The 27,192-nt window shown below is 44.7% G+C and overlaps 1 protein-coding gene across 1 annotated transcript in view; it reads right to left on the bottom strand.

Moving 5' to 3' along the window:
• The window catches only part of drosha (drosha ribonuclease III), a 97,380-nt gene that overhangs the window by 29,045 nt on the left and 41,143 nt on the right, over positions 1 to 27,192 (bottom strand). Inside the window, exons 18-24 of the mRNA XM_085763430.1 lie at positions 22,098 to 22,236; positions 21,905 to 21,965; positions 21,470 to 21,529; positions 19,129 to 19,228; positions 16,821 to 16,923; positions 10,157 to 10,227; positions 576 to 620 (exon numbers count right to left, since the gene is read on the bottom strand). Of these exons, the coding sequence (XP_085619556.1) occupies positions 576 to 620; positions 10,157 to 10,227; positions 16,821 to 16,923; positions 19,129 to 19,228; positions 21,470 to 21,529; positions 21,905 to 21,965; positions 22,098 to 22,236 (579 nt within the window). The remainder of the gene's footprint in view (positions 1 to 575; positions 621 to 10,156; positions 10,228 to 16,820; positions 16,924 to 19,128; positions 19,229 to 21,469; positions 21,530 to 21,904; positions 21,966 to 22,097; positions 22,237 to 27,192) is intronic.

The raw sequence follows: 27,192 nt of genomic DNA, 5'->3' as shown, positions 1-27,192 counted from the left end.
CCCATGTGATTCGGGACTGTAATCCTGTTATGGCATCTTTGATCTCTCCTTCCAAATCCTAATTTCAAACAAACACTGCTGACATGTTCAATGTTTCTGGGCAGATCATGTAAAGCAAAGAACGACAGCACAGAGGGAGAGCGAAGAGAGGGATTGCAAAAATAAAAAATAAAAACCTGATAGTGGAGAAGGGCAGAATGGCGCAGCAGAGAGAGGGGCAATGGAAGGGAAGAAGAAGATGAGAGAGGGAAGAAGAAGATGAAGTGAATGAAAAAGAGGATTACGGTCTTGACCAAAATGGAGAGCAGCAAGACATGGGGGCAGACAATGCAGACTAGTGGAGGGCTACTGTGGGCCTTGTGACAGCTATAAAGCACTCGGTCAGCCTCAGGCAGAAAAACTAACAGCCTGCCCACCTCTGGCAACACACACACACACACATGAGAAAAAACATACATTCTGGCTGGAAAACTTCAAAGATGGGAGAACGCTTTTGTGTCTTGGGGGTGAGGTGAGTTTTAATGAGCGGCATCAAGCCAAAATAAACATCAATAATGAAACATATCTCAACCCACCTGCAGGGGGTGTGGTGGGAAGTTGAGCCAGACCTCCCGTAGGTCCTGTGAAGACAGAAGAGGAGGGGGGAGGAGGGGGGGAGGGAGGAGAGAGTACAAGGTTTCTCTTGTCATTAGGGTCATCTCATCTGCGTTTATAAATATCATTCTAACAGTTCATTAACATTAACACTAATGAATTTTTAAGTACAATGTTAAAACCAATACATAATATATAAAGAACTTAATTCTCTACAGGTGCCTTGGTGACTTGAGCATTACAAAAAAAAAAAAGTGTGTAATCTTCCCTTCCTCCCCAGGAGGTAATTAGAGCTCCAAATATTTATTCACCCCACCATTAAGGTCCCAGCATCAGAGTAAAAACATTGTGTTTAAATGTGGATATTTATTGAATTTCAGCACTTTCAGGGACATAATAGCGCAGTGAAACATACTGTATATTATTTGGCTCCTCTAACAAACACGTAGCGATGTCGCTCAGGTAAGATTTCTATAGACTGCTGCTGTTACATGGCTAATTTGTATAGATGTTGAGGTAAACAGGCTGGGGAGTACGCCGTCTCCTCAGAGCCACAGATGTACATTGCGATGGATATAACGCTGTCCACAACGATAACAAGGAGCATCTCTCTCTTGGCTTCTGTTAACTACTTTCATCCCGGTTAACCACGTTCATTAAAGCTGGATTCATTGATTTTCTTTTGGGGGGGAAGCCACACGGGGGCAATGAAACAAACTGTAAACACAATATTGGCAGATTATCACCTTATAGATAGGAATTATTAGTTCTTAATTGGCTGTTTAGTTACACATGCAGCAGTAATATTAGCATTCATTCAGAGTCATTTCTGCTCAATATAGCGCTGCTTTGCTTTTCAACCCAATACCTGCAGGAAATATCTGACTCTTTTGCAACTTAAGTGCTCCGCCAGCTTGTTGTTAACTTTGTCTGCCTGCCATTTGGTGCTGGGTGGGGAGTGCAGAGTATATTTACCAGAGCTTTTCGGCTGCCTGCTGCTGCGAGACACTGGTTAATAAGAACAGCGAGAGGAAATCAAACAGAAATAAAACTAAAACAATGGGCCAAGAGACTAAAATACTTAATACAGATGGGAAAAACTGGACAGTCTATGCATAATCCTGTGTGGGTCATTACTCTGAGCAACCTCTATCACATTACACACAGTCATTTGATCCATTGCTAATATAAAAATATTGATTAGAGCAGCTTTAAAACGCCTCAGAGGCTTCACCTTTGGGCCCTGACAACCTGGTCCTCGCCAGCAGACAGCAGCTCTGTTTCACAACATTAAGAATCAATTTAACACCTAATGCTTAAATTGTGTTATTTATATATCTATCTGTGTTATTATGTATGAACGTATATATATCTATGGTGGAATAAAAAAAATAAAAAAAACTGACTGTGATGATATGCCACTGATGCCTCTGTGTAGGGGACTCTCTAGATTCCTCAGTGCAGGTTATTTAAGGTGCCTTCACTGGCCCCATATGGGGGTGTAAGAATAACAGCAAATGAGTCAGCATCTCATTTTCAGACCTAGAGGGCTGTATATTGACCACCCACTGGGGAGTTACATGAAGGGGGGGGTTGCAGATCTGAGCAGAAGGGGAGGGGTGATGCTGGTGGAGGGGTTGTGGGATTTGGCTTTGAGAGGTGTGTTGTCTCAGGAGACACACATTGACAGTGCTGGACTCCCTTTTCCCCCCCCCCGGGAGTGAAATATGTGCAAGATCAACATGTTTCCTCAACCCTGCTCTGAGGTAACCACGCAAGATTGAATGGTAGAGAGACAGAGGCTGTAAAACAAGACAGGAAAGGGAGAGAGAGAGAGAGAGAGGAGGAGAAGCTGTGGCTCTCAAGTTATCGCCATGGACGACACAGGCATCGACAGCTTCGGGGCCTGGGGTCTGACGTTGGTTGAGTCGTAGGGGCGATGCAGATGTGGTGAGCAACCTCTTAAGTACAGTAACGCTCAGGTGTTTAACAGGTTCAAGGAGATAGACCTTTTTAAAAATGCAGCGCTGGCTCATCAGGGAGCGGTGTGTGGTCAGCGGCATCGGATGGGCGCCTCATCTTCTCAACCCACCCAGCTGGCAAACCATCGCCTTGAGCAGCCGATGAAAAATTCATGAAAGCAGTCAATACGGAGCAAATGCTTCCTTTTGGTTCGCTTGTCTCTTAGCCTCGGACTGGAGTTGAAAAGCACTAAGTTCATGGCCGGTATCAAGTCGACGCCGATCCTGCGCGTGAATACAATACAAGGTTTCTTGGCTGCGGAGGGTGGCATCACTTAAAGGGAAAAGTCAATAAGCGCCCGCTAATGGATCACTTTGCTTTCCACTGTGGTTTTGCTGCAACCAAACACATACGAGAAAGAAACGCAGCTAAAAAAAACGTATTCGTACAGCTGAGTGTATGGGGATGAAGAAGAAACAGAGGGGACGTGAAGTATGCACAAGTTGCTTGGGCTTGTGATCGAGGCTTATGATTAAAATCCGTCCACAGGGCGCACGCGAGCCGCCCACACGCTGTATATAGACCCGAACAGCTAATGTTTCAATTACAGCCATTCCAAAGACAAGGCAGACAATGATTAAGCCAGCATCGAGTGGGGATTTAAGAATAACAACAGGTTTTTTTTTTCTTTCTCTCTCTTTCCCTCCCAGCACGTGGAAGGTATAATTACTGGGGGCACAAATCATCATGTGCAGCAGCTGAATCACAGCCATTTGGAGGATGAAGCTCTTGTGCTCGAAACAGAAAAAAAGGAGGGGGTGGTGGTGGTGGGGAACATATGCAAACATGTTTATTTGAGTGTCAACGGCCTAGCCATAATGAGAGTGGAAATTAAAAGCAGAATGAAAGGCAACTTGGTGGAACTGCGTATGAGCTGTGTTTTAAGGTGGACTTCAATCAGTGCTGCTCTAACCCACGGGGGAGTCTGGTCTTACACATACTCAGGGCTCACAAGCCATCCGTGAATAGGCAAGACCGCTACTCCCTTACTCCCCCACACCCACACACCAGCACACACACACCACCCCTGGGATTGTTGGCCATCCATGATTGGGACATAATGGTGTTCTTCTCTGACAAGGTCCAGTGCTCCCTGACAAATTAGTCTCTAGCTACAGGCTGCCAATCAATCCATCAAACGCAGTAGTGCAGCGGAGGGATCGATAAGAGATAGCGCTGCTGATCAATACCAACATAAAAGCAGCCCTAACTCCAAAACGGAGGCTTCTATCAGCCAACGGTCAAGGTGCTCTTCCAAAATACGGGGAGGGGGGGAATAATGTCCGCACACCTTTTTACAGTTCCCTGCGAGCGCGGGCAGAGTGAGCAAGCGAATGGGAGAAAGTGGCTTGGTGAATGTGCCCGTGCTTTTTGGTTTTCTATTTTCTCTTTTCTGAAGAGAAGATGTATACGCTACCTCATTCAAACACTGGAAATATTAGCCGCAGCTGTCGCGGGGTAAGGGTGCAGACTGCACAGATCTCGGCAGGAAAAGAGAAAAAAAAAAGTGAAAAGAAAAGTGTTTCATGCAACAGAAAATAGAAACTCTCACTCATTAGAACGACTTCTGTTGGGTAAAAATAACAGATCCGGATCAGTGTTATTGCTGTAAGAACTGGCTTGAATCCAGCCAACACAGGCAGAGGTTACTGTTGCTGCCAGCAAGATGGGCGGCCTTCATATGTAGGGAGCTGTCAGCCAGGCGTTCACCTGGATGAGCATGTAAGCCTAGCACACTCTACCGGCGTGCCAAGAGACCAGAATGATGATGTGACAGGAAGTCAGGACTATCAAATACAGTTAAAACCTTGTTTACAGGCAATTTCTGCAAAGCCACACAAACCACACTACATAGCAGCCCTGTTAAGACTGTCAAAATTGAAAGGTTTAAAAAGATTCAGACTGTTAGCTGCTAGCTCGGCTCGAGTCGAGGGCTGAAAGCAGGCTGCCCTGAAACCCTTTCTTTGGCATTGCACCCAGAAAAGAAATGAGAGGGAGGCAGCAAAAAGGCTGCACCGCCGCTCACACTATCCAGAAGCAACAGTCACGGCGCCTGACGGTGACCCATCTCGGTTGTCACAGCAACCTCGGCTACATTTGGCGTTTTTGAGTGTGTAAGCATTGCGGGGCGGTGTTAATAAAAGCTAACAGATTAGCCCATAGGCAACTAAGTGAGATCATCATCGTCGTCGTAGTGATTGCTCCTCATAACAGGCACTTCCCTCAGGACATCGCAGTGCCATCAACATCTTTTTTTCCCCCTTTTTTCCCAGAAACACCACACTGCTGTTGTTGAGTCCAGGTTGGGAACAATCGAACACCCCCCCCACCCCTCCCCTCCCGAAGAAGCCGCTTCCTGCCTCTCTGCTGATGCTTTAATAACCTCCACAGTAATGTCATTAGCAAATTAGAATCTATTGTTTCCTCCAGGCCTCTGTGTGCAATGAAGCTAGATTCCATCCGCGGCTAGAGCACTGTTGTTGGGGAACCAGTGCCAGCGAAGGTGATGTGTTGAGAGAAAAACAAGGGGACGGAAATAACTGTTGCGCTCCAGTCATGAATGCCATACCAATTAGGGAATAACAGAGATAGACAGGGGAAGGAAAAAAAAAAAAAAAACTGGGGCCACTGTTTGTCTGGCAAGATCTTGAGGTGGAAATTACACGCATGCTTTGCCTTAGGTAGGTAATTCTGAATTTTACCTCCGGAGTTGTGAAGCCTTTGTTTTGACTTGTCATAAGAGAGCTAGAGTGAAACAGCTGTGGGGGTAATGACATCCTGGAGTGTTAGAGAGGAGAGAATGGAAAGGAATGGCAAAGAAAAAAAAGAAAGAAAGAAAAAAATAGACACCAACCAGCATCCTGTTGTTCCAGAGAGGAAAGGAGGGTATGGCACTGATCACCCATGTGTGAACGAATGAAATACCATATCAAGGAACGGGAGCGGTAAAAGCTTCCAGGGTGTGATAAGAGAAAAAAAAAAGTATCGTCCTTCAGTTTTGCACTGCATCTCATTACGTCTGTGTAATGTGCTGTGTGAAGACCCGTTCTACCACCGTGAGCTGGAGACACACAAAAAAAATAAAAGCGCCGGAGCGGTCCTGCATGAACCGCAAGAAATGTATCTCACCCTCTTGTCCGTCCATCTCCCTGGTCTGCCCCACAGTCCCCCCCCCCCCCCCCTCCCCACCCATCTGTGTCCATCTGCTTCCCCTCAGTTTGTGTGACAGGGCAGCCATCAGGAGGATTCAGCAGGGGGGTAGGTGGGAGGGTGGGGGTGACCAGCCATACTATTTCCATCCTCAGTCTGCACGTCTGAAAACTTAAAAACCAAAGTTGAAAATGACTCAACTTTGCTTTGTGCAAATTCTCTCAGTCTCAGAGCCCGTCCACACGTATACGGGTTTCAGTCAATCTGCATACGTTTTTTTTAATCGTTTCTGCATTTCATCTACACAGAAACACCTTTTTTTTTTTTTTTTTTTTTGGGGGGGGGGGGGTAAAAACTGTATCTTTTGGAAACGGGTCCCAGAGTGGGGAAATCTAAAAACCTCGCCCCAGCATCTTTTGTGAAACAATGATGTCATACTGCCCACCACTGTGTGACACTGATACTGAGTATACAGTTTGACACTATACAGTCTATGGACGTAATGTAACAACGTCAACGACCCACTACTGTTGGTCCCTCACATACTGGGGCTGAATCATGCCCAATGAATCATCACTGATTGTAATTTTTACCCTGGCACGACTACCAGTCAACATTTACGACCTATAATGTTTAGAGTTTGAATAGAGCAGAGAAGTTTTCAGTCTTCTTCTCTGTTTCTGATGTGTTTGGCAGCGTTACAGGGCCACAGACGCTCCACACAGGCCTGGAGTATGTACTACAGCGTTTTGAGTCGTTTCATTGGATCTGTGTGTACATGCAGATATTAATTGAAACGATGCCACGTTTACAGAAAACTTTTTCAAAACGAACAAAAAAAAAGAGACCTTTTTTGGTGAAGCTCCATTCCGTGTGGACAAGGCCTCAGGGTGTATAGAGAGTCTAAGCGGAAGCAGGAAGTAACGTCGCCATGGGACCTCAACTCTGAAAAACTATCCATGCAAGTGAACGGGACTAAAAGTTTTATTTTGTGATCCAATTGAATTGTGCCATGAGAAAAAAATATGACCTCTACCTGTTTAAAACATCACGTTTCATCTGGAAAAAAAAGCAGTTTATCGTAAAACGGCAACGGAAGAATGTATTTTGTGTGAAGACTGCTCTACGGACTACAGATCTGGTGTCCCACAAAAAATACGTCACCAACTGACACGGGAAAGGGCGGCATTTGGTGTGTGACGTCACCTACGTGACTTGTAGTCTTTCTGGTTACAGATTCTTCCGAATTTTATTCTACAATAGTTTTACGATAAACTGCTGGTTTCTCTTCATGAAACGTGATGTTTTAAACAGGTAGAGGTCATATTTTTTTCTCATGGCGCAATTCTATCGGATCACGAAATAAAACTTTCAGTCCCGTTCACTTGCATGGATAGTTTTTCAGAGGTGATGGTGACCGTTACTTCCTGCTTCCGCTTAGGCTCTCTATTCAGACCTAGCTCATTTGGAGCAGTTGTTCCGAAACAAGGAGCGTTTCAGCCCAAGGAGCGGTTTGTTTGGTCATAGGTCATATGAAAATATAACTGACACAAAAGACTTGTCAGGTCTAGACTTCAACCGCAGAACGGACCAGGTTGTGTTTTAATTTTCAGGCCTGTTGAGACCTCTCTTCCATGTTTTTTGTTTTCCCAGGTAACCTCCTCCTCCTTCTGAGTAAGATTTCTGACCAATGAGAGAACAGTTGGTTCATGCAAGACATTTTGTCTACACTTTTGGACTGTTGGCAGTTGTTACCTTGTGGACACAAATGACCCAAAAGAAAAATGCAACAATTGTATTGTTTTAGCCCCTGAATGGGAACAAAGCAAACGGGCCACAGGTCTGAATACATCCTCAGCCTCCCTCTGCATCCGTGGTTGTGCTGTCCTCTTTACAGCCTGAGCTGTACTGTACTTTATATGCTGTAAAGGTTTTTTTTGGTGCACCTTGGAGTGTACATAAAGCTGCCACAGGTCCATATTTGACATTATAGGCTTTCAGGTTGAAGGGGATTGGACTGGTTAATAAGAGGGTGAGCTGAAGTGAAGTAGAGACTCTTTCTTTTCAAAGCCTCCTTGAAGACTTGAGTGGGGTATGACAAGTACTCATGTTTTTCTTTTCTTTTTTTGCCATAGGAAGGTTTCTTGTGTTTCCATTTACAGTTACACTGTGTGGTAAGTCCTGAACAGTTATGATGGAGGACGGTGTTGGTCAGCTGAGTGATGGGAGAGCAGAGGCAGCGCAGTCAGAGCTGGAACACAAGGTGCTGGGCGATCAAGGACATTGACGATTTCATTTTGGGTACATCTGATAATATCAAATTCTTTTTTTAAAAACATTTTCCTGAGGTTTATCTGTGATTTACTGTGACTATTGAAACCTCACTTTGAGTTGAAGGCTGTTCAATAAACAGTGAACAAAAAGCTTAAACAACGTTACTACGCTGTTTACTTCCTAGATTCTCTAACAGTTTACTGTTGTTCCCTGAGTTCCTCAAGGTTTCATTTTGAGTTGAGTGACTTATGGTGTATTATTCCTCACCTTCTTTTACAATTTGTACAACGTTATTTATGCTTTTATTTCTCATGTATTGACCACTTGAATCCCAGATTGTATTACACATGCTGTAAAGCTCACACTCATCCCCAGTGAATCTGAAATTCTAAGAAGGCTTTTATAAGTAGAACAAAGAATATAGATCACATACAGCCTCCTTTTCACAGGCTCCCTTTTAGCATTCATTCTAAAATCTCACTGATTAGTTTTGTATTATAAATCATATTAGATGGTCCGCTGTTTAAACATTTCCGCATCTGTTATATTCACTTTCTACTTTTTGCTGCAGATCCACCCCGTCCTTGTCTTTTTTTGTTTCCCTTCGTACACGGATGCTCCATCTGGAAACTCTGTCATCAGCACGTCTAACTTTCCTCTCATCTGTTGTCTCTCTGAGCGATGAAACAAACACTACACTCCATGTCCCATCATCAGTGAGACCATCACAGAGACGCGTAGCAGCAGGGCATCTTTTGTAGCCATGGGATACCGATGTGCTCGATGCCGTTTGGTTTCTTTTTGCTTCACAGGACGAATCTGCATCTGCGTGTTTCTCGTCATCTACTGTATATATTGACAACAGTGAACCTTTTCCTCTGTCCGCTCCAATTGATGCTGTACTACTCTGAAATTTAGATATATTTTTTTTCACATCTGTTCAGCAGCTCCGAAAGAAAAAAAAGTCCTTATCTGAGAATCTGTCATTGTACAAATACAGACCTCTACATTGGGACGACTCAGTAAACTGCTGTCAACCCTCACGGCCAAGAAGTGACAGTAAAACAGCACCAAGGATGTTCCAGCTTTCTACTGTACGCTCAACACTCACAACACAGCTGCTGGTCACAAAGTATAACAGACTCAGAGTAAATTCAGCCGTGTGTACAAACAACCCAAGGCCAAATGTTGCAGTGCTTAAAGAAAGAAAAAAAAATGCAAATAAAAAAAAAACATACTTCTCTCTCTCTCTTGTTTTTTCCTTTGAGAGAATTTATTTCGATTTCTAATTAACAATAATCTCCCCCCTTTTGTTTCACTCCTGATGTCTCTGATCTGATTTGGATCAAACGTATTTGATGGATCGCCGTGTGTTCCTGTAGTCGTGTGTGTGTGTGGGAGTCGCCAACTGAACCTCAGACAAACACGCTCAACAGCCAATTAGAAGCGGGCCTGCTGCTACATACTAGACCTGCTGCAATCGTTTAACTGAGTCCTAGCGCTTCTCGCCAAGACAAACGCAAATACTGATTCATTCATCAATTATTCAGGCCTGCTGATCACACACACACACACACGAGCGCACACTCGCAAACAATAGCAGGTGTCCCGCTCAAGACTGGCACGCTGCAACGTTCAACACCTCCAGTTCATTTTGCAGAATATACAAGCCGTGCTCATCCTGTTTTTTACTGCCATGGCTTTATCCAAATCTCCTTTTTTTTCTCCTTCTCATTGTTTTATCTTTATGCATATCAGTGTACACACAATGTGCAGCTACTCAAAAGTACTACGGGATAAAGCCAGATTATGGAAGATTTCAGGTTGGAGAGGCTGGCAGGGCCTCAATATTGTGCAATACATGGCTTGTTGCCAAATCATGAAGTGTGTGGGTTTGAACAAATAAAAAAGACCAGATTGGTGAAACATCACAGTTCGGTCTGCCACGGTTCAGGATAGGAATATCTCGTGTTGAGCGTCTGCGGCTGTTCTCCGTGACTGATGTGTACATTCATGTGTGTGTCGACACTGTAAGTGACGCTCATCCTGCACATAAAACAATGTGACAGGAGGCAGATATCAAATTAGAGCTCAGTTATAAATTTTCGCCAGTTACCTCGGTGTTGAAAAGCAATCTACCAAAGAGCTGTCGAGCCTCGTCCAAGCCTCCTTCCAAATACACAGCACCTGGAGGGGGGGAGAAAAAAAACACAGATGAAAAACAGGAAACAAGGAAGCCGAGGATGGCTTGAGTCAAAATCAATACAGCAAAGTTTATTCAGGAAAGAAGTGTGCACTCTGAGTGGAGTGTTTGCTGGAAACTGTGCAGGGATACTTTCTATAACATGTGAAACGGTAAATTAGCAGCCAACCTCCCACCCACACAATTTTAAAGTAACTGTGAAAAAGCATGACATTCCACCAGTACATTGCTGGTGTAAAAAAAAAAAAAAATTCTAGCAATTCTGAGGCAATTTCAGACTTCTCTCCTAATGGAAAACTTAAAATTAATTGAACTCGGCAATGAGTTATAATTGCTTTATTAAAAGTAGGAGTGCATTTTTATTGCTTTTTGACGGTGAAATGACCCCGGGGTTCCTGTGCAGATCCACCTCCCCCTTGTTGGAGCGCAGGAGGACGAGAAGGAGGAGGAGGGGAAGGAAGAGTTGTATTGCGACTAGAACCGACGAAGGTCACATAAACATCCTCGTTGAATTAACAATAGTAGTGTGTGTCACGTGCGCAGGTATAATAGGCCTGACAAACACACAGAAGCTCGCTCAAGTATGTCATGCTCGCACCCCACTCATGGACAGTGTGAACAAAAGTATTATGTCCTTTATGACTCACCTACACTCTGGGATATGACTTATCTGTGCAGGATTTTCTACAACTTGTACACACACACACACACAAGGCAAGGGACAAAGGGAGAACTTCACAGCTGTCACAGCGAGTAGCCCAAATTCCTCCATCTATAAGGACGATATGCAGCGTCTCCAGATCCATTGTACGTGTCACCTCTATGTGGCGTTCTGTTGCTTTGCTTCTTCTTCCTCCATTTCTGATAAAAATCAAGAGGCGCCATCATCGTCCCTTTAAGCCGCGAACAAGTTCGAACCATCACACTTAGGGCGGCTCATTCAATTTAGAAAGCAATAACCACCTGGCAAATTGGGTATACAATCGTGCAGCGGTTTTTATTATGTGCATAAATGAGCCGGTGGAAATGGGGCGCGGTGCGGTCGCCAGTCTAAATGCGCAAACTGCTTTCATGGATGGCATCAAAAACATATGAGGGATTCATCATCTGGGGAGGGAAACTGCTTTCAGATGGCTAACAGGCCATTTACACACGGGCGTGCACACACCCACACACACGCGCACAAAGAGTGAAGATGCAGCCTACATGACCAAAACACTATAAAGAAATACAAACAAACCACCTAGCTCAAAGACAAACACATTTGCACACCCACTCTATCTGCCTCTCTTTGCCCTTTGCTTCTAACCACGGTGGAAATTACCCCCCCCCGAACATTCGCAAAATTTGATTAAGCCTGACAACTTTGTCTCACCCAGCAGCCACTTTGGCACATAACAGACTGTCATTCATTTTGGAGGCTCTTTACTAACATCGGATTCTAGTTGAGTGGTGGAGTAATGAAAATAGCTTGTGAATGTAAGAGGGTATCATCCATTGTGGTTTTTTAGACCGCGCATTTACTGAAACGCTTATGACCATTCAGATCTGGAAGACAACAAAAGCCCATCAATATAAACTCTTTTCAGTCCACAAACACACAGGGAGCGCCACTGCAGATGTGCAGGAGCGAAGAGAGAGCCTCTGTAATCTTTGGCGTGACTGGGCGAGCGTCTCGCTGAGGCAGACCACAGGAGGCCCCCTCGGGAGGGGAGCGGTTCTTCGCAGGATGTTTTCCACTAAGCGCCGGCGCTGAGATCCGTGGTTTCACCGCGATGTGGACCTCGGTTCCAGACGCTGCTACGGAGCAGATGTTTCCTCTGGGGACCAGATGTGGGAGGATGAGAGCTCCCTCAAAGGACTGACGCTCTGAATGTCTTTCACCTACCACTCATCAGTGCATTCATGTGTGAATACTGAGGCTATTCAGGAGTGGGTGGGGCTGGCAGTGCAGTTTTCTTCATGTTTTGATGATACAGCACATTTGGAAAGTTCCCCAAATGGAGGCCTCAAAGTTGTTGAAACTCACAAGTTTTTGCTTCTGATTAGATTTTCAAAACTTTTTTTTTTTTTTTCCTCAGAGAAGAAGGAGAAGGTGGGGAGTACATAGGGGAGGGAGGGAGAAACCAAGAGAGCCTCGAGGGATTTAAAACAGTATTAAAAATCTCAAAGCAACACCTTTGGTGTCAATCAAAGGGCCTGAAGATGAAGAAACCAAGATATGCGGTTAATTCCAGCGAGAACACTCTTGACAAGGAGGCTGTCCGTGCAAAAAGTGTTCCCCAAAGCGATTCAATCAATCGCACAACTTGCCGTAATCATTAAACGGAGATCTGCGTCTCGCAGTCCACCTATATCGGCTCGCGAGACGATGTGAGCTGACGCCATGAATACACACGGCCCACGAAGACGCCCAGCCGGCAATTATATGCTAGCACCTCTCCGCAGCTCATCTTGCAGTAACATCATGCCCAACACAAATCACTCTGCAGTCTCAGTGCAGCGGCACATCCAATCCGCTGAGTTCCTGACCCTGCCAGGGAAGCCAACACAAAACACAGGAAGTCTACGACTGAGATCAAACTGCCTAGAATATGTATATGAAGACTCATGAAGGATCTGAGTGTGTGCTTGTTGCCCTTTGACACCTAAAAACACTGATTTGATCCCTGAGCTCTTTTCAAACTTAATAAAACCTCTATAGGAATGATGTACAAAACATCAAAGTCTGGCCTTTTTTTGTTTCAAGGTAGATAACCTGTCTAATAACCATGAACGCCGACTGTTTGCAATCTTTAACTTTGAGATTCATTAGGTAGTGAGGGTAATGAAGCTGGGGTTTTTCCACAACTTTGAACTGGACTTAAAACTGGACCCATAGTTTAATGATGCCCAACCCAAAGCTGATGAATTAAGAAACTTTAACTTATAAATGTGATTCAGGTTCAGAGAGAGGAAGAACAGCGTGCAAACTTGGACCAAGTTTCCATCCAGTGCTGTGGAGAGAGTATCAGTCACGGCCAGAGAAGGCCAGACACTAATGAATCTCCACATCTGTCACACGTCTAATTCAGACAGCCATGCCGACTGTACAGTGTTATGTTTAGGAATAGAATTCCAATGTCTGTGGGCTTTCAGTGACCAATAAAAAGCCAGAGTCAGGGGCATATGAAACACCAGCGGCTGACAGTCACATTAATAACCTAGAATGAATTATTCAAAAACGCTCAGGCTCTAATCCATCAAATAATATATTAAGCCGCTCCCTCTCAGCTCAATGGGGACTGAGGCAGCAGACGGACACAGAAAACCACGCATTAGAAAGGCAAAAAAAAATAAATGAATAAACCAAACCAAAAACATGAAAATAGAATTTTCACCACAGAAGCAACAAAGGCGGCCTTGCGTGCATTGTCACATCAAACATCTTACTTTCCAAATATGAGGCTCGGAGCAGAGGCTGAGATGGAGAAACAAAAAAAAGAAAAAGAGAGAAAAGAAAGAGGGCACTCAAGAAACTCCACTACTGCTACCATCGCAGCAATTAACAAAGGGAACAGTACTTGCTCAATGAATACAGAGGCTGCATTGTGTATGAATCTGATATTCAGCAAGTGAGAGATAATCCTTTCTCTCCGTTCTTTTAATAGGGAGAGCTTAGAGAGGGCCCTCACAAAGGTTCACCATCTGTATCCCCCATGGCTGCTGGCAGCGTATAATCCACCGATCAACTGTACAAGGAAATTAGGGCCATAAAAACAGAGTGGGGCCTCTTTTCTTCTTCTCTCGATTCTTTTTTTTTTCAAACAGCTTGGTAAGAAGGAAGCGACGCGGCTTATCTATCGGCAGAGAAGACCTGAGAGGGAGAAACAGGAGGGCAACAGACGCGCAGGGTTTCTATGAATAAGCAGGGGAAAGTGGTTTCTAAAAAGACGTAGAGGTAAAGTGGGCGAGAGCAAAAGTACAGAGGGAGAGGGTGAGCGAGAGCGACGGCGGGGGGGAGGGAGGGAGGGAGAGAGGCTGGTACAGAATGGGAGGCGCGCAGGCCAAAAGAGCCCAAATGAGAATGGCCCACTCCGGCAGAAGTTAATGACGGGGGATCAGAAAAGCAAGATTTCCATTCAACACTTTGAATTATTCAGGGTTGCAGGGCACCCATTTGCATTGCAGATGCCTTTGCTTTCCATTCCTCTACAGCTCTCCCTCCATTCTTCCTCCCTCTCCCCGGCTCTCTCCGGTTTTTCTTTCTCTCTGTGTCTCCAGCAAGAGAATGGCCCTGCCTCGGGGTTAGGAGATAGACACATTCTCGGCTCCATGGAGGGAAAAGCTTTGCCCATGCAAAGCAGGAGATTATCTGCCATTTCCAACACAGACCAGGTTCAACGGTCATCGTGGCTGAGAAACAAATAAAACAAAAGGTCAGAAAACATGCACAGTAAGCCGTTAGAGCTATCTGCCAGGGCCTTGGAAATATTATGAGCATGTCATATTCCATCAGGGCTTTCAAAAGAGTGTATAGAAAGAGGACCATTTGAATTCTACACTTGGAGGAGAAAAAAAATGTGTGAAAAAAGGGGGGAAAAAGAAAGAGAAATGACGATAGCTTTAGACAACAAGGCAGCATGTCTGCAAGTGAACGCAGTGCCTGCTGCTTTTACGGCAAAGTGGTGGTTTTTGACAGGCGTGTCAGTTGGAAAGGTACGTGAGGATGAAATGACAGCGTCTGCGTGCCCCTTGTACCATCCCGCGGCACGTGAGTGTGAACGATCCGAGTTTGTCTTGTAAGGAGGAAAAAGAAGAAGAAGAGAAAAAAATGTGCCTGTTCAAGTGAGAGAGTTGGCGGGCAGGAGGAGGGGGGTGACAGAGTGACAGGATGACTCATCATCTGCGTGGCACATCTTTCACCTAATAACACCCAAACTCTAGATCACAGTGGGAGGGTGGTGGTGGAGGAGGAGGGGGAGGAGAAGGGGAGGGGGGGGCGGTGGGGATGGAGAGAGACAGAAGAATGCAAAGGATCATAAAGAGTAAGTCAGAGACGAGGGGGGGGGGGTGGAGGGGAAAAAAAAGAAAGAAGACAGACTGCTCGACAACAAGGTTTTAAAAGGAGGCGTTTGAGCTAAAAAAACTGAAATGAAGATGACAAAAGTCTCGGTGAAAGGGAAGGAGGCAACATCAGACGGCATTCTCGATGCGAGTGACTTTGAATCTGTGTGTGTGTGCGCGTTTCGCCCCTCAGCGTGTGTGAGTGTGTGTGTCTGCGGTGAGATGAGGGTTGATATTTTTGAGTTAACTAATCCAGAACTCATCACCACAGGGTGCTCTCTGACAGCGGTTTTCTCACAGGTTTCCGATACAACAGCAGCCCTGTTTATTCATCACTTTTATTAAGTTGAAGCTTTCAGATAGAGGAGGAGGAGAGAAAGAAAAGAAGAAGAAGAAGAGCACCCAGTGTCGTGGCCCTGCTACCTAGCTGGGATGTGTGCAGCAATGAGGCGGTGACAGCCACGGGACAGAATAGATTATGACTTTCGTCTCTGCTGATAATGAACCCGTAACAAGAACGGGGGGCCCCGGGGCCGACAGGGGGCCGTGGTGCCAGTCAGCACTTTTCCTCCGTCGCTCTTTTGCGCACTGCTGTTTTTTTTTTCTTTTTCTTTTTTTGGTGCGGTGGGGCTGTTGGAGGGGAAGAGAGAGAGAGAGGGAGAGAGGGAGGGAGGCGAGGAGGATCTCTTTAAAGCCACCCACTTTCTGTATCTATCATCAGGGGAGCGCAGAGATGGCTGAACTGGTTCAATCAAGATGGTGATAAGATGAGGAAAGCTGCCGACTCTGCAGCTCTCCAGGAGCGGGGGCCTCGGCTTAGCGCTGCCCATGGGGTGGGATGGAAGGGAGAGGGAGATCGACCCCGGCGAGAGGTTTCCCGCGCGTGAGTGCGTTTTTGAGTGTTTTGTGTGTGTGTGTGGTTTCCAGTACGGGGGCCCCTTAATCACTGCACAAACTCTATCACCCAACTGCGAGGCAAGATGAATAGCGAGCTTGTGTATGTGTTTGGTGCGGGGCCGAAGGCGAGCGGCGCTCTGGGGGATTGCCTGTCCGGCTCAGAGGTCAAACCGCATCTCCTGAGATCGATACATCTGTGTAATGTTTCCCTGGGACTAATGGGAGATCCACTGCAGCTATTTACACTGTTTAACACGTGCGCAAAACCTGATATAAACTATTAAAGGATTCAATTTTATTCACAGCGCATGAAGTTAGTAGAGGAATTTAACACATTTACGCTTAAAAGCATTCCAGATTAAATACATCCATGCTACGGCGGAGTCCAGCCAAGCAGCACTCCACTAAAACTAGCGGTATTAAAGCGCATTAAACCCCCTACTAATTTTTGTGTTGTGCTCATAAGAGCGGAGAGACAGTATTTGTTTTCAGTGTATGTAAATCTGTCCTTTTAGGAATAGATTTACATATTTAGTTCACTCAAAATGGATTCCTCTTTTTTTTTGTTTTTGTTCTCCTGCACAACCATCACCGTGGCGTCTATCTCCGTCTCACGGCTGGGGGAAAACCTCACCGATAAGAGCTTCGAAGCAGTTGGCCATGGCGTGTCGCAGGTCCGACTCCCGGCACAGATCCGGCCCGTGAGCGTAGAGCATGAAGCGATCCAACTCCAGCTTCTGTAAAAGAAAGAAGAAAAAAAAAGACAAACACATTCATATCAGTGTGCTGCCACCGACACCTCGGTAATAGCCTCTTGAAAAAGTAATAGCATTTTTTGGTATTGCACATTTTCACAGGTCCCTCCATGGAAAATAAAAAGGGAGAGAGAGAAAAAAAAGGGGGCCAAAAAACTCAAGGGAAATGAGAAAGATTGCCTTGCCCTTGCTGGAAAAGGTTCTACTTCATGGCACTGACAGATGTGCCCATGTGTTGTCCAGCTGTGGCATGATGCACTAAGCCGACACAGGAGGAAAGTGTTCACACATGTGCATACATGCACACACAAAATTACATTGGCACACACTCTCACTCTCTCACACACACACACACAGAGGGACTCGCTGGTTAATCCCAAGATAAATTGTGAAATAGTACAGTGACCTTGATTCTCTGAATGGTAGTCGGTACATCGCATCCCCGTTTCATTACATAGCTGAATTCAACCTACCTCTACCTGGGACTGTGTTTACAATACATCACATCTACATGTTTACAATACACTCTGCTTATTGTATATCAATATGTACAAGATCAATATAATCATTTGCCACAGTGATCAATGTTGTGTGAATATAGATAGATAGAAAGTGTGGTGCTAGTTTTTACTTCACATCTCTATTCTCTGTATCTTGTTTATTATATGAAGCTTCTTCAGTCTCCTACCCACATTATCTCCTCCAGTGTCCATTTGTTTTATGATTCATGTGACTAAGCTGTTGTAACACCATCTTTTCCCATTGGGATTATTATGGTACTCAGAGTACCTTTTTTTTTTTTTCCTTTCTACTGTCCCTATTGCATTTTCATTTTATTCTGGGACTTTTTTTGTCATAGGACTTGGACTGGTCTGGGAACAATTGTTCATGTGGGCCTGCAAAGACCATTGACACAGTTTATGTCATAACTGCGTCTGTACGAATAAACCTTAGTAGAGACATGCATGGAAAATATAGAAAATATGTCCTAAAAACCTCAATGAGAAACTCTCTCCAAACTGACCCAGGAACAGCAAACAAGTTACTGCTGAACTTCCAGTGGAGCTGGTTTGATAAAAACTTGGTTAGATCCCTATAAGTTACTGTATTGTAAAATTACTTTCCCCATGACTTCATAGACAACACACACAGATTCATCAGTACACACTCATTCTCATCTACATTAATGTGTGCCAACTCTAATGATGATGATAATAACAGTGTTTACATTCCATGTAGATGTGTGTGTCTGATGTGTGGGTCAGTCAAACTTTCTCCAACACTTCCTCTGAGCCAAGTCAAAAGTAGCCCAACTTGACTTCACTGGCAGTGCACCACAGATGAATACCCAACAAAAAACAGTCAGGGTGCTATTTAATTACGGCTGCTAACTGTCGGTGGTATCCCACCCCCCGCGATTGCACACACAAATTAAATCACGATTCATAAATACTCCAACTCAGAGGGAACCCGTTCTGACTTTTAAGCCTTCCAAGTGAAGTGGTGGATTGTGCCGTCGCTCGCTGACGATATTTTTTGAAAGATAATTGCAAGTGTTCTTGAGCAGACGGCTTTAGAGGAGCCTGGTAAACAACTTGGCAACGTCGAACACTGTATCACACTCACTTTACCGCGAGCGGCAAATTGAAACAAGCCAAACTGCTACACAGCACTAATGCAGATTCGGGCGGCTGCATCTTTGTATTCAGCGGGGAGCAACATGAAAGATTGAAGTTTTTAATTGCTTTCTTCACATCACGGGACGATTATTGTTGTGTTCTTTACAAACGTGCCAGTGAGTGCGGCTTGGCTCTACAGCGCTGCCAGCCAGAGAGAGGGAGGGAAGCAAGGGGGCCTAGCGATAACAGGAACTGGAGAGTGTTTCAGGAAGACCTCTAGGGGCCCACTGGGACCCCAGCCGCACCAGTCTAGTCCTCCAAAACAACAACCTTTTATCTCCAATTACAAACCTGAAGGGGGCAAAAAAAAAAAGGGTGCGAATGGCAGCGAGACAAAATTACTCTTTTCCCCAGTGCCCCCTTAGAAAGAAGCTAAGTCATGACGGTAAGACAGAAAACAATAAGAACTGTCTCAGGCGTGTTCTCCTGTCAGTTCGCAGACCTTTCACTGTGTTGACCTGCGGAGGGACGGCTTGTTATGAGGTGCAGAAGGTGGGGGGGGGGTTACCTTGGCTAGCATGGCTAGGTGCTGGTTCTGCACGATGGCTGTTCTGTACGTGGCCAGGCCGCCCTCCTCTAAACTGGGGAAGAGGTAGTACAGATGGACACTGAGGACGGAGAAGTGAAACATGGATCAGACAAACTGAAGAGCAGGTCAGTGCATCTCACATTTCATGGTTAACAGTTGAAGAATATTCCACATTTTTTTTCCCATTAGTTTAATTTCTTGTCTGAAATAAGCAACAGTGATAAGACCGATACGAAACCCACTTAAAGTTATTCTTCACGCTGACAAATACATGCGTGTCCGTTCTTGCTCATCTTGCATTTGCCTTTTTTTTTTCCAATACCCCGCCTAATTAATTTTCCAGAGATTTCCAGCCTCTCCAGGTCTGTGCTGGAACCCGGGAACGGCCGCAGACGCTTCAGTGGTTCCACAGCTGGGTTCCGGGCGAACAGGTTCCATTTTCATTACGGTCCAGCATCTCCCCAAATCGCAGCGTGTCATTTGATTTCATTTGAATTAAAACAGGCCATTTAATTCAGTCATTTTTAATCAATGCAAAGAGAGGAAAGCAGGTGGCGTTCTGTTTTTTTTGTTTTTTTTTTCCCACTAAATCCATGAGAGGTCTATTTGTCAGGGTATTGTGATCTTAGTCTGGAAACAAAGCACTTGGAATTAATAAATACCAATTTATGTAATAAAAAATAATTACACTAGAGACACTCGGTTTGCTGGCACGAGTGTCAGTCACACACAAACTGAATGATTGGACCGATATGCTCTGTCCCGGTAAGTCCGGTTTATTAATCAGAAGCAGACTGGCCGTACTTTGTGGATAACCTAAAATTCACAAATGGTTTTCAAATATATTCTTTATGATGCGGTGAACTACTGACCCCAGTGACCACGCAATACATCAAAGGGTCCTTAAGTGAACATAAAAACTAACTGAGCTTCTTTCCAGCCAATAACTCTGAGGCTGATCTGTAATCAGTTTCTCATGTGCTCTCCCTTACATGTTCTGCGGCAACGAATCTCAAATTTTCCCAAAAGGCCTTTATAGTTAATAATTATTACTAATTTAAAACTTACCTGGGAAATTCATAAGTCTTACATAAAAGGAAAAGGATGACAAATATAGGATTTTTTTTTGTAAAGTCTGCTCATCCTTTTAAGATAAATCATCCCACGACCCCCTGTGACCCCTGAACGCACCTCCTGGTTCAACTCTTTGGGTCTGAACTCAGATGTGCAAAATATTCCGTTGGCTGGGAAAGCAGCGGCGCAGAGAGCCTCCAAGGGCAGGCGCACACACGCTGGAGGTGCACGAGGCAGCTGGCTGGATCTGCTGTACCCATTTAACTGGACAAGAGGCTGATAAATAATTCAGAGGGCCAGAGTGTAGGCCAAGCATGTCTCGTCAGACGCTAACAATCAAAAGAAGGAAGGCAGAGGGAAACGGAGGGGGAAGAAGGAAGAGAAAAGTGGCAAAACATGCCCGCAGATATCCAGAGAAACAGAGGCTAACCACCTTCCTTTGTAACGCTGTTCTCGCTGCATAAAGAGCGGAGGCAGTGTCCTGTATACCCCAGTGTCAGCTCCTATTAAGGTTTAATCCTGCTCGTGAATGTTCACTGTTGTGGAAGTGTTAGCACTGAGGCTTACAAATTAGATTTTGGGTAGTAGAAGTTATGCTGTTGGGCAAATGAAAGTCAGATAAAAATCTGCACTTCCTTTTTTTTGCAACCTGTGTGTGTACATGAGCGAGTTGAGCGCTGAACCCTGTGGCAAGAAAGAGGAGGGCCCTTTTGTTGTATGTTCTAATAGTGATACCCAGTCAGAGGGAAGAGTACGATGGACAGGGGGTGGGTGGGTGGACTCTGCTTTGCTCACACACACACACACACCTCGCATCTTGCTGGGCAGTGTATGAGAATAATAATAGCTACATATAATTAGCGCTGTGCTTAGGTAAGTGCTGGGCAACAGCGTCCGCTCTCACCTGGGAGTCAATAACACAGTCAGCATTCCAGACAGCCGTCCTAGACAGCTAATTGCAAGTTGTCATGGAGAATTTCGGGCCGTTAACGGGGAGAAAGGAGGTGGGGGGGGGGAGAGAAAAATTACATCCCAGTTCCAATTACCAGTGAATCACTGTCTTGAATGAGTCCAAAGTACGAGAGGAGCGTGGATGTGACAGACACAGATAGATGTAGACAATGAGAGAGAGGGAGGGGAATAGAGTGAGAGGGTGGGGGGGTGGGGGGGTAAGAAAGGCTGATAGTGTTGTAGTCAGCTTCAATTAGCGATCGTGTCCATCAAAGATGTGCAGACGCGTTCTCACCTGGTGAGGAACTCGACGACGGCGTCGCCCAGGAACTCCAGTCTCTCGTTGTGATTGATCCTAAAGGTGGGAAGGAGACAAGTGGGTAAGAGGTGGACAGGTGGAGACGGAGACGTGGCAGTTGAGGAAGCGGCGAGACAGGTAGGCAAACACACACACACACACACATAGTACATACACACATATAGTCACACACACATGGCTGCTCACCTCATCAGTGCTCTGAGAATAACAGCAGCTCACATTCAATAATAAGTAGTGGCTGCCCTTAAAATTAGCTCATTTCATTTCCCCTGAGATATCCCTTCCTTTCACAGTTAAAGTTAATTTTCTTGTCAGCAGGCCTGCCGGGTATATTAATCACAAGAATCGTCCCTTTGATTGCTCCTGTGGTCAGTGATAGCATGAACAGATATGTGCCCGCAGGCAGCCTACCTTGAGGGGGAGGGGTCATCCTGCCCCAGACGAGACATGATGTTAATCAATGTGTTGATTCCTGAAAAAAAAGAAAGAAAAAACCCACAGGATTGAAGGGTTAGAGACTATTATAGACAGAGTGGTCATTTAACAAGAGAGACAAGAAACCAGACAGGGAGACAGTGGGATAACAGGGGTGAAAATGACCCACCCTTCTTCCTCATGTACATGTGGTGGACCTTCCTGTCCCCGTACTTGGGCTGCCGGATGCCGCAATTAGAGAGGGAGTTGCGGGCATGATCGGGATTCATGCCGAAGTTGAGGTGGTGGCTGGGGTGAGTCATGGCCAGCTGGAGGAAGGAGAGGGAAACATGGGTGAGCAACCACGAGTGATTTAACACTTGTTCGACCACGGGGACTATTTTCAGGAAGCAGGGAGGGCTGTGTGAGGACAGTCGATTCTAAGAGAGTGAATCAGCGGAGTTAGTTTCTAAAGCAGGGAGAAAAGGAAAAATAAACACTTTCCAGTAAAGCTGTCGCTTGATACGAAATTCAGACTCTAATTCTAATATGGGGGGGAAATGTCAACTTTAATGATCTGTCGGGATTGGGGTTTATAAGTTCACTACCAGAGGGCAGTCATAAAATGTACTGTGACTTATTGTTGGCTTGTCGGTTTCCTGGGACTTCTCCTCTTTGTTTAGTTATGTGGAAGAAGTTGGCGAGCTGCACTGAACAAGAAGTGCCATGTAAAAGCAGCGTGGACTCTGCATCACAGGTGGAGAAATGGAGGGTAAATGCAAATGCATGACAGCAACATTTTCCGAAGCAACAAATGTGAAGTGACCTGTTGAGCAAGCGGCGTGCTTCCACTGAACTTCTGGTGGTACACTGCCCAAACCACATCCATATTAAACCTTTCTGACATCTCCCACCACTTTCTATGTATGACTGTTCCAACATTCACACCCACTTCATCACACTGTGGTTGGCCTGACGTGTGGAGGTGAGAAAGTTTCTAGGGATTCTTTGCTTCTCTTTTGCCCTGTTTTTTTTTTATTCATTCCTGACAAAATTATTTTTGTCACTTTTCAAGTAAAACACCACAAATGCCCTCCAGGAGAGACTGTCTGACAATGTGCACTGTTATCCCCATATTCAAACAATATTACACTGTATTGTACAGACAGCAATTAAAGATAATCTTAGGGTGTATTCAGACCCGGCTTGTTTGGAGCAGTTGTTCCCAAACATAGAGCATTTGAGACCAAATATCTGTTCATTTGTGCATGTGAATACAGTGATCGTGCTCGGGTGTGGGATAAAACAACGGAGCCAGTAAAAAAAGGCAAACCGGAACTTGGCATTTTGTCTTTGTCTCTGATTCCACCTCTGCTTTCCAGCATCAACTCAAACATTAGAGTTGCTGAGCAGTGAATTACAAAATACAAAGACACAGTGTTGTTGTTGTCTAACATCGTGACAAAGAAATTCACACCTTATTTGGATTAGACAGCATTTAGACATCAACAGTATGGCTCAACCCCAGGCACTGTGAAAAGCCTTCAAAGAGTTTGATCTATTCCATTTCTTCTTGTGCCTGATTACAAACCGCAATAATGGTCAAAGCAAATCTGTCTGATAATGTTTGATCAGCAATTTGCTCAAAGGGAAAAGAGAGGGAGGTGAGCAACTGAGAGGGAATCGGTGTCCCTCAGCCTCTTTGTCACAGCCAAAAGTTGTTTGTATGAAAATTAATGATTAAACTTTCAAACTTGTGAAGAGACTGAAAAGTGGGAATTAAAGGTAAAATAACCCCGAAGCAAACGCATTAGTCGACATTCAGCTTTGTTTGAAAGGAGGACAAAAACTGCTGTGCCTGGAAAGACTGCCGCGGCTGAACTCAAACTCGCTGAGGGAAGAAAAAGGGAAAAGATAGGGCTCAGTAGGATATGTCAAGCCTTTATCAATCTTACATTATGAGAATGTTAATCTCAGCCAAAAAAAAAAAAAAAAATGAAATCCATCTACTCTCCCCCCCTGGGCTTGCTTTTCAAAATGCTTGTCTCCTTTCAGCCAACTTCAAATCAATTTCAAGCTCCAATGAGATATATATGTAAAACGTTAACACAGAGGTTTCAATATTTATAGTTGCTCAAGAGGCCCTCAGCTTTGTAGCCTTGAACACAGACGACAAATTCACCAGCAGTTGTAATTTTTTTTTTTCCAGTGTTTTTTTTGAGGGAGGAAGGAGCCAGTTATTTGACATGACACAAGCAGAAATCTAGCATTTCTCAGCGCCATGTCGACAGTTTGATACAAACAAAATACAAATAAAAACAACAACCACCACATCGGCCTCCTATTTCAACTCCCCCATTGTGCAGTGTCAGATACAAGTCAATGACTGCCTACTGCACAGACTCAACTACAGAGTTCGGTGCGCTGAAGGAAATGTATCAAGCGAAATACATCAGTAATTTTGTAAACACTGCAGGTCCCTCACAGTTGAGGACGACATCAAACAACGGCTCTTAAGCTGAATCTGCGGAGAGGATTGACGTCTGCAACTGTTCCTGTCAACATAATGACTGCGTAAAGTATCGCAGGGATTTGGATTTAGTGATCACTGCCTCAGCTGCTGCTCAACTGCCTTTGGCTAAACAGGAATAAACATCATCGCTCAGTGGAGAGCGACAGGCTCGACTGGAAGGAGTGCGCCTCTTGTACCCGTGTGCAGCGGAAACTAATGGGCAAAGTGCCTGCTATACAAACACAACTCGACAATGCAGTTACTGTGTACAGTGTGCGCAGGTGAATGAGGGTTCAGGCTTTAAAAAAACAAAAAAACAAAGGAACTGGGAACATGTTTTTTAATTCGATCCTCTCCATTTTAAAGTAAATGAAACAGAGTGTACTTCTAATAAAACTTCCGTCCCTTGGACTCACTGATCTACACAATCACACCACTGACTTCCAACAAGTTACGAAAGCCAGAACGAGCCAACTGCTTCGGATATTTATGGAGGCCGCAGAACATGAAATATGGAAGGAAATTTTAACAACTTCACCAGTTGGCAAAAAAGTTTGAATTATCTGTTCTGTGGACTTTTTTGTTCTTCTCAGATCAGACAAAGTGGTGAGTTACTTTTGATTTATCGCCGTAAGTGTTTGCTAGTAGTTTGTCCTGATTAAGCTGTGAAGAGGGTTCCAACATTATTACAGTTTCTTTAAGTGGCTATAATTAATATTTTCTATAACTACAATCTATTAAACGACAGTGTGAAAACAATCTGAAAGATGTTGCTCATAGTGATAAAAACAGTTATCACCTGGATTTGCAGTTCCACTTTCTGCTCTTTTTTTAGCTGTGTGGTCCAAATATACATTCCTGTTTTCCTGTGTGGAGCAAGAGCTCTAAAAACCCCACTGCCTGCTCAGCACCAAATAACAGACAGATATAGTTAACAACAGGCTGTTGAACAAATTAGAACAATCAGTAGCTAAACATAGTTCCCACAAGACAAGTCTGAGAACAAAAGCTGAGCTAAAAGGAAGAGACTACTGGGCTGAAGTTTGGCAGTCATCCAGCAACATGTCTGCAAATTAAACTTAACGCTACAGTTGGCAACAGTTATTTAGTCATATTTGCTGGAACTGTCACTATATTCTGATAGTAGTACATGAAATGGGTAATTTAGGAAAAAAATCGGACTCCTCTAGCTCCACCTACAGCCTGTAATGGAGCTGTTCCACCAGTTAGGTTGAGGGGGCAGGAGGAGCAGCCACAGCTCGTTGCGGTGCAGGCAGGTACTGCAGAGCATCACTATCAGCTTGTCAAACGCAACGGAGAAGTAGCCGAAAAATATAAAAATGCTGATGCCCGCGTTGACAATGACTGACTAAACAGCACAACTGAGTAAGAGGATGACTGTTGTTACAGTTAGCTAGCTTTGCCCGTGTGTTCCATGCTGGGAGAGATGTGAGATGGTTAGCGTTAGGGTGCGTGCCCTCCGGGACCGTTGAGCCCTTTTGAAATTTCTGACTAACTACCCGAATTTTGCTATAACTTCTGGATGTGTAAATGAGGAACTGTTTGTTAACGAGTTCATGATATGTCAGTGTTTTTAGTGAACTTATTCACTCTCGAGCTAAATTGGAGGTTACATGTTGGTGAATCATAGCACAAAAATTAGTTCATGTGGAAAGTATAAGAGCCTCAAGACATACATGACATCCGTTTGCTGTTGCTCTGGTGTTACAGTCTGGTGAAATGAAAAGCTGCTGAGATGCTGTGCAAAAAGTATAAATTTAGCTTTAGCTGTGACTTCAGTTGGTGCGTGTGGGTTCAGCTCTAACAGTTTACAGATGGGTCTGTGCTGGCATCAATCATTTTTTAACTGATGTGTAATTTTGCTTGATATATTGATGTGTGTCAAAACTGTCTGGTCTATATTGTTAATATGGGCCATATGCTTGACATAGGGGAGGTGGTATGAGGCAGTACATGAACATGCCTTCCATTGTTTCATAAAATATGCAACATCATTATTGTCCTTTAATAATGAGCAGTGTTCAAATATTCACTCAGAAATGCAAGAAAATATTCAAAGCCTGTAAAATGGTATTCAAGCCAGCCCTACTTGAGGAAAAAAAAAGATGGACACCTCAATCACATGGCCAGGCATGCATTGCCATGAATAACAAAACAAATAAAATACCCTTGTACTCTGTATACAGAGTCACAGGCGTATTCATGGGGGCACATAAACAAAAGCATGCGATATCAGAGCCGGGGCCGAGGACTTGTACAGTTAAATTATTGAGATCCTCTGTGATGCCTCTCGTTCTGCCAGCATGGGGCAAAAGTGAGGAATGGGGATGAAACAATAGGGGGCGGGTAGGATTATGAGGCTCTGGTTGATGTGGGGATGCGGGAGCATGTGGCGACCATGAACACATGTCTCTCCAAACCCACCCCACCCCCTAAGTTTTAAATGTTAAATGTTTAACGGGGAGGCTCTCAGAAGAGAAGCTTCAAAGGACCGTTGCTCCGCTGGTGCCGGGGCGGGGGGAAGCGCCGAGCGCAGAGGCTCCCGGTTTCAGGCTGGGCTTTTGTCGGTTGCCTCATGCCAGGGTCATGTTACTCTTTAGTGCTGCAATAACAGGTGTGGTTGCTGCATAGGGAATGATCAAATGATGTTCTCGTGTCTTTCCCGGCCGAGTATCGTGATGATAATTCATTTACGACATATGTTCTACTCACGATTTTCATTTGCCGAAATGCCTTGATTAAAACATTACAG

This window comes from Trachurus japonicus, chromosome 20, assembly GCF_045865225.1.
Source record: "Trachurus japonicus isolate A0001 chromosome 20, Traja_1.0".
Lineage (NCBI taxonomy): Eukaryota > Metazoa > Chordata > Actinopteri > Carangiformes > Carangidae > Trachurus > Trachurus japonicus.
This window is presented reverse-complemented; position numbering and strand designations above follow the sequence as displayed.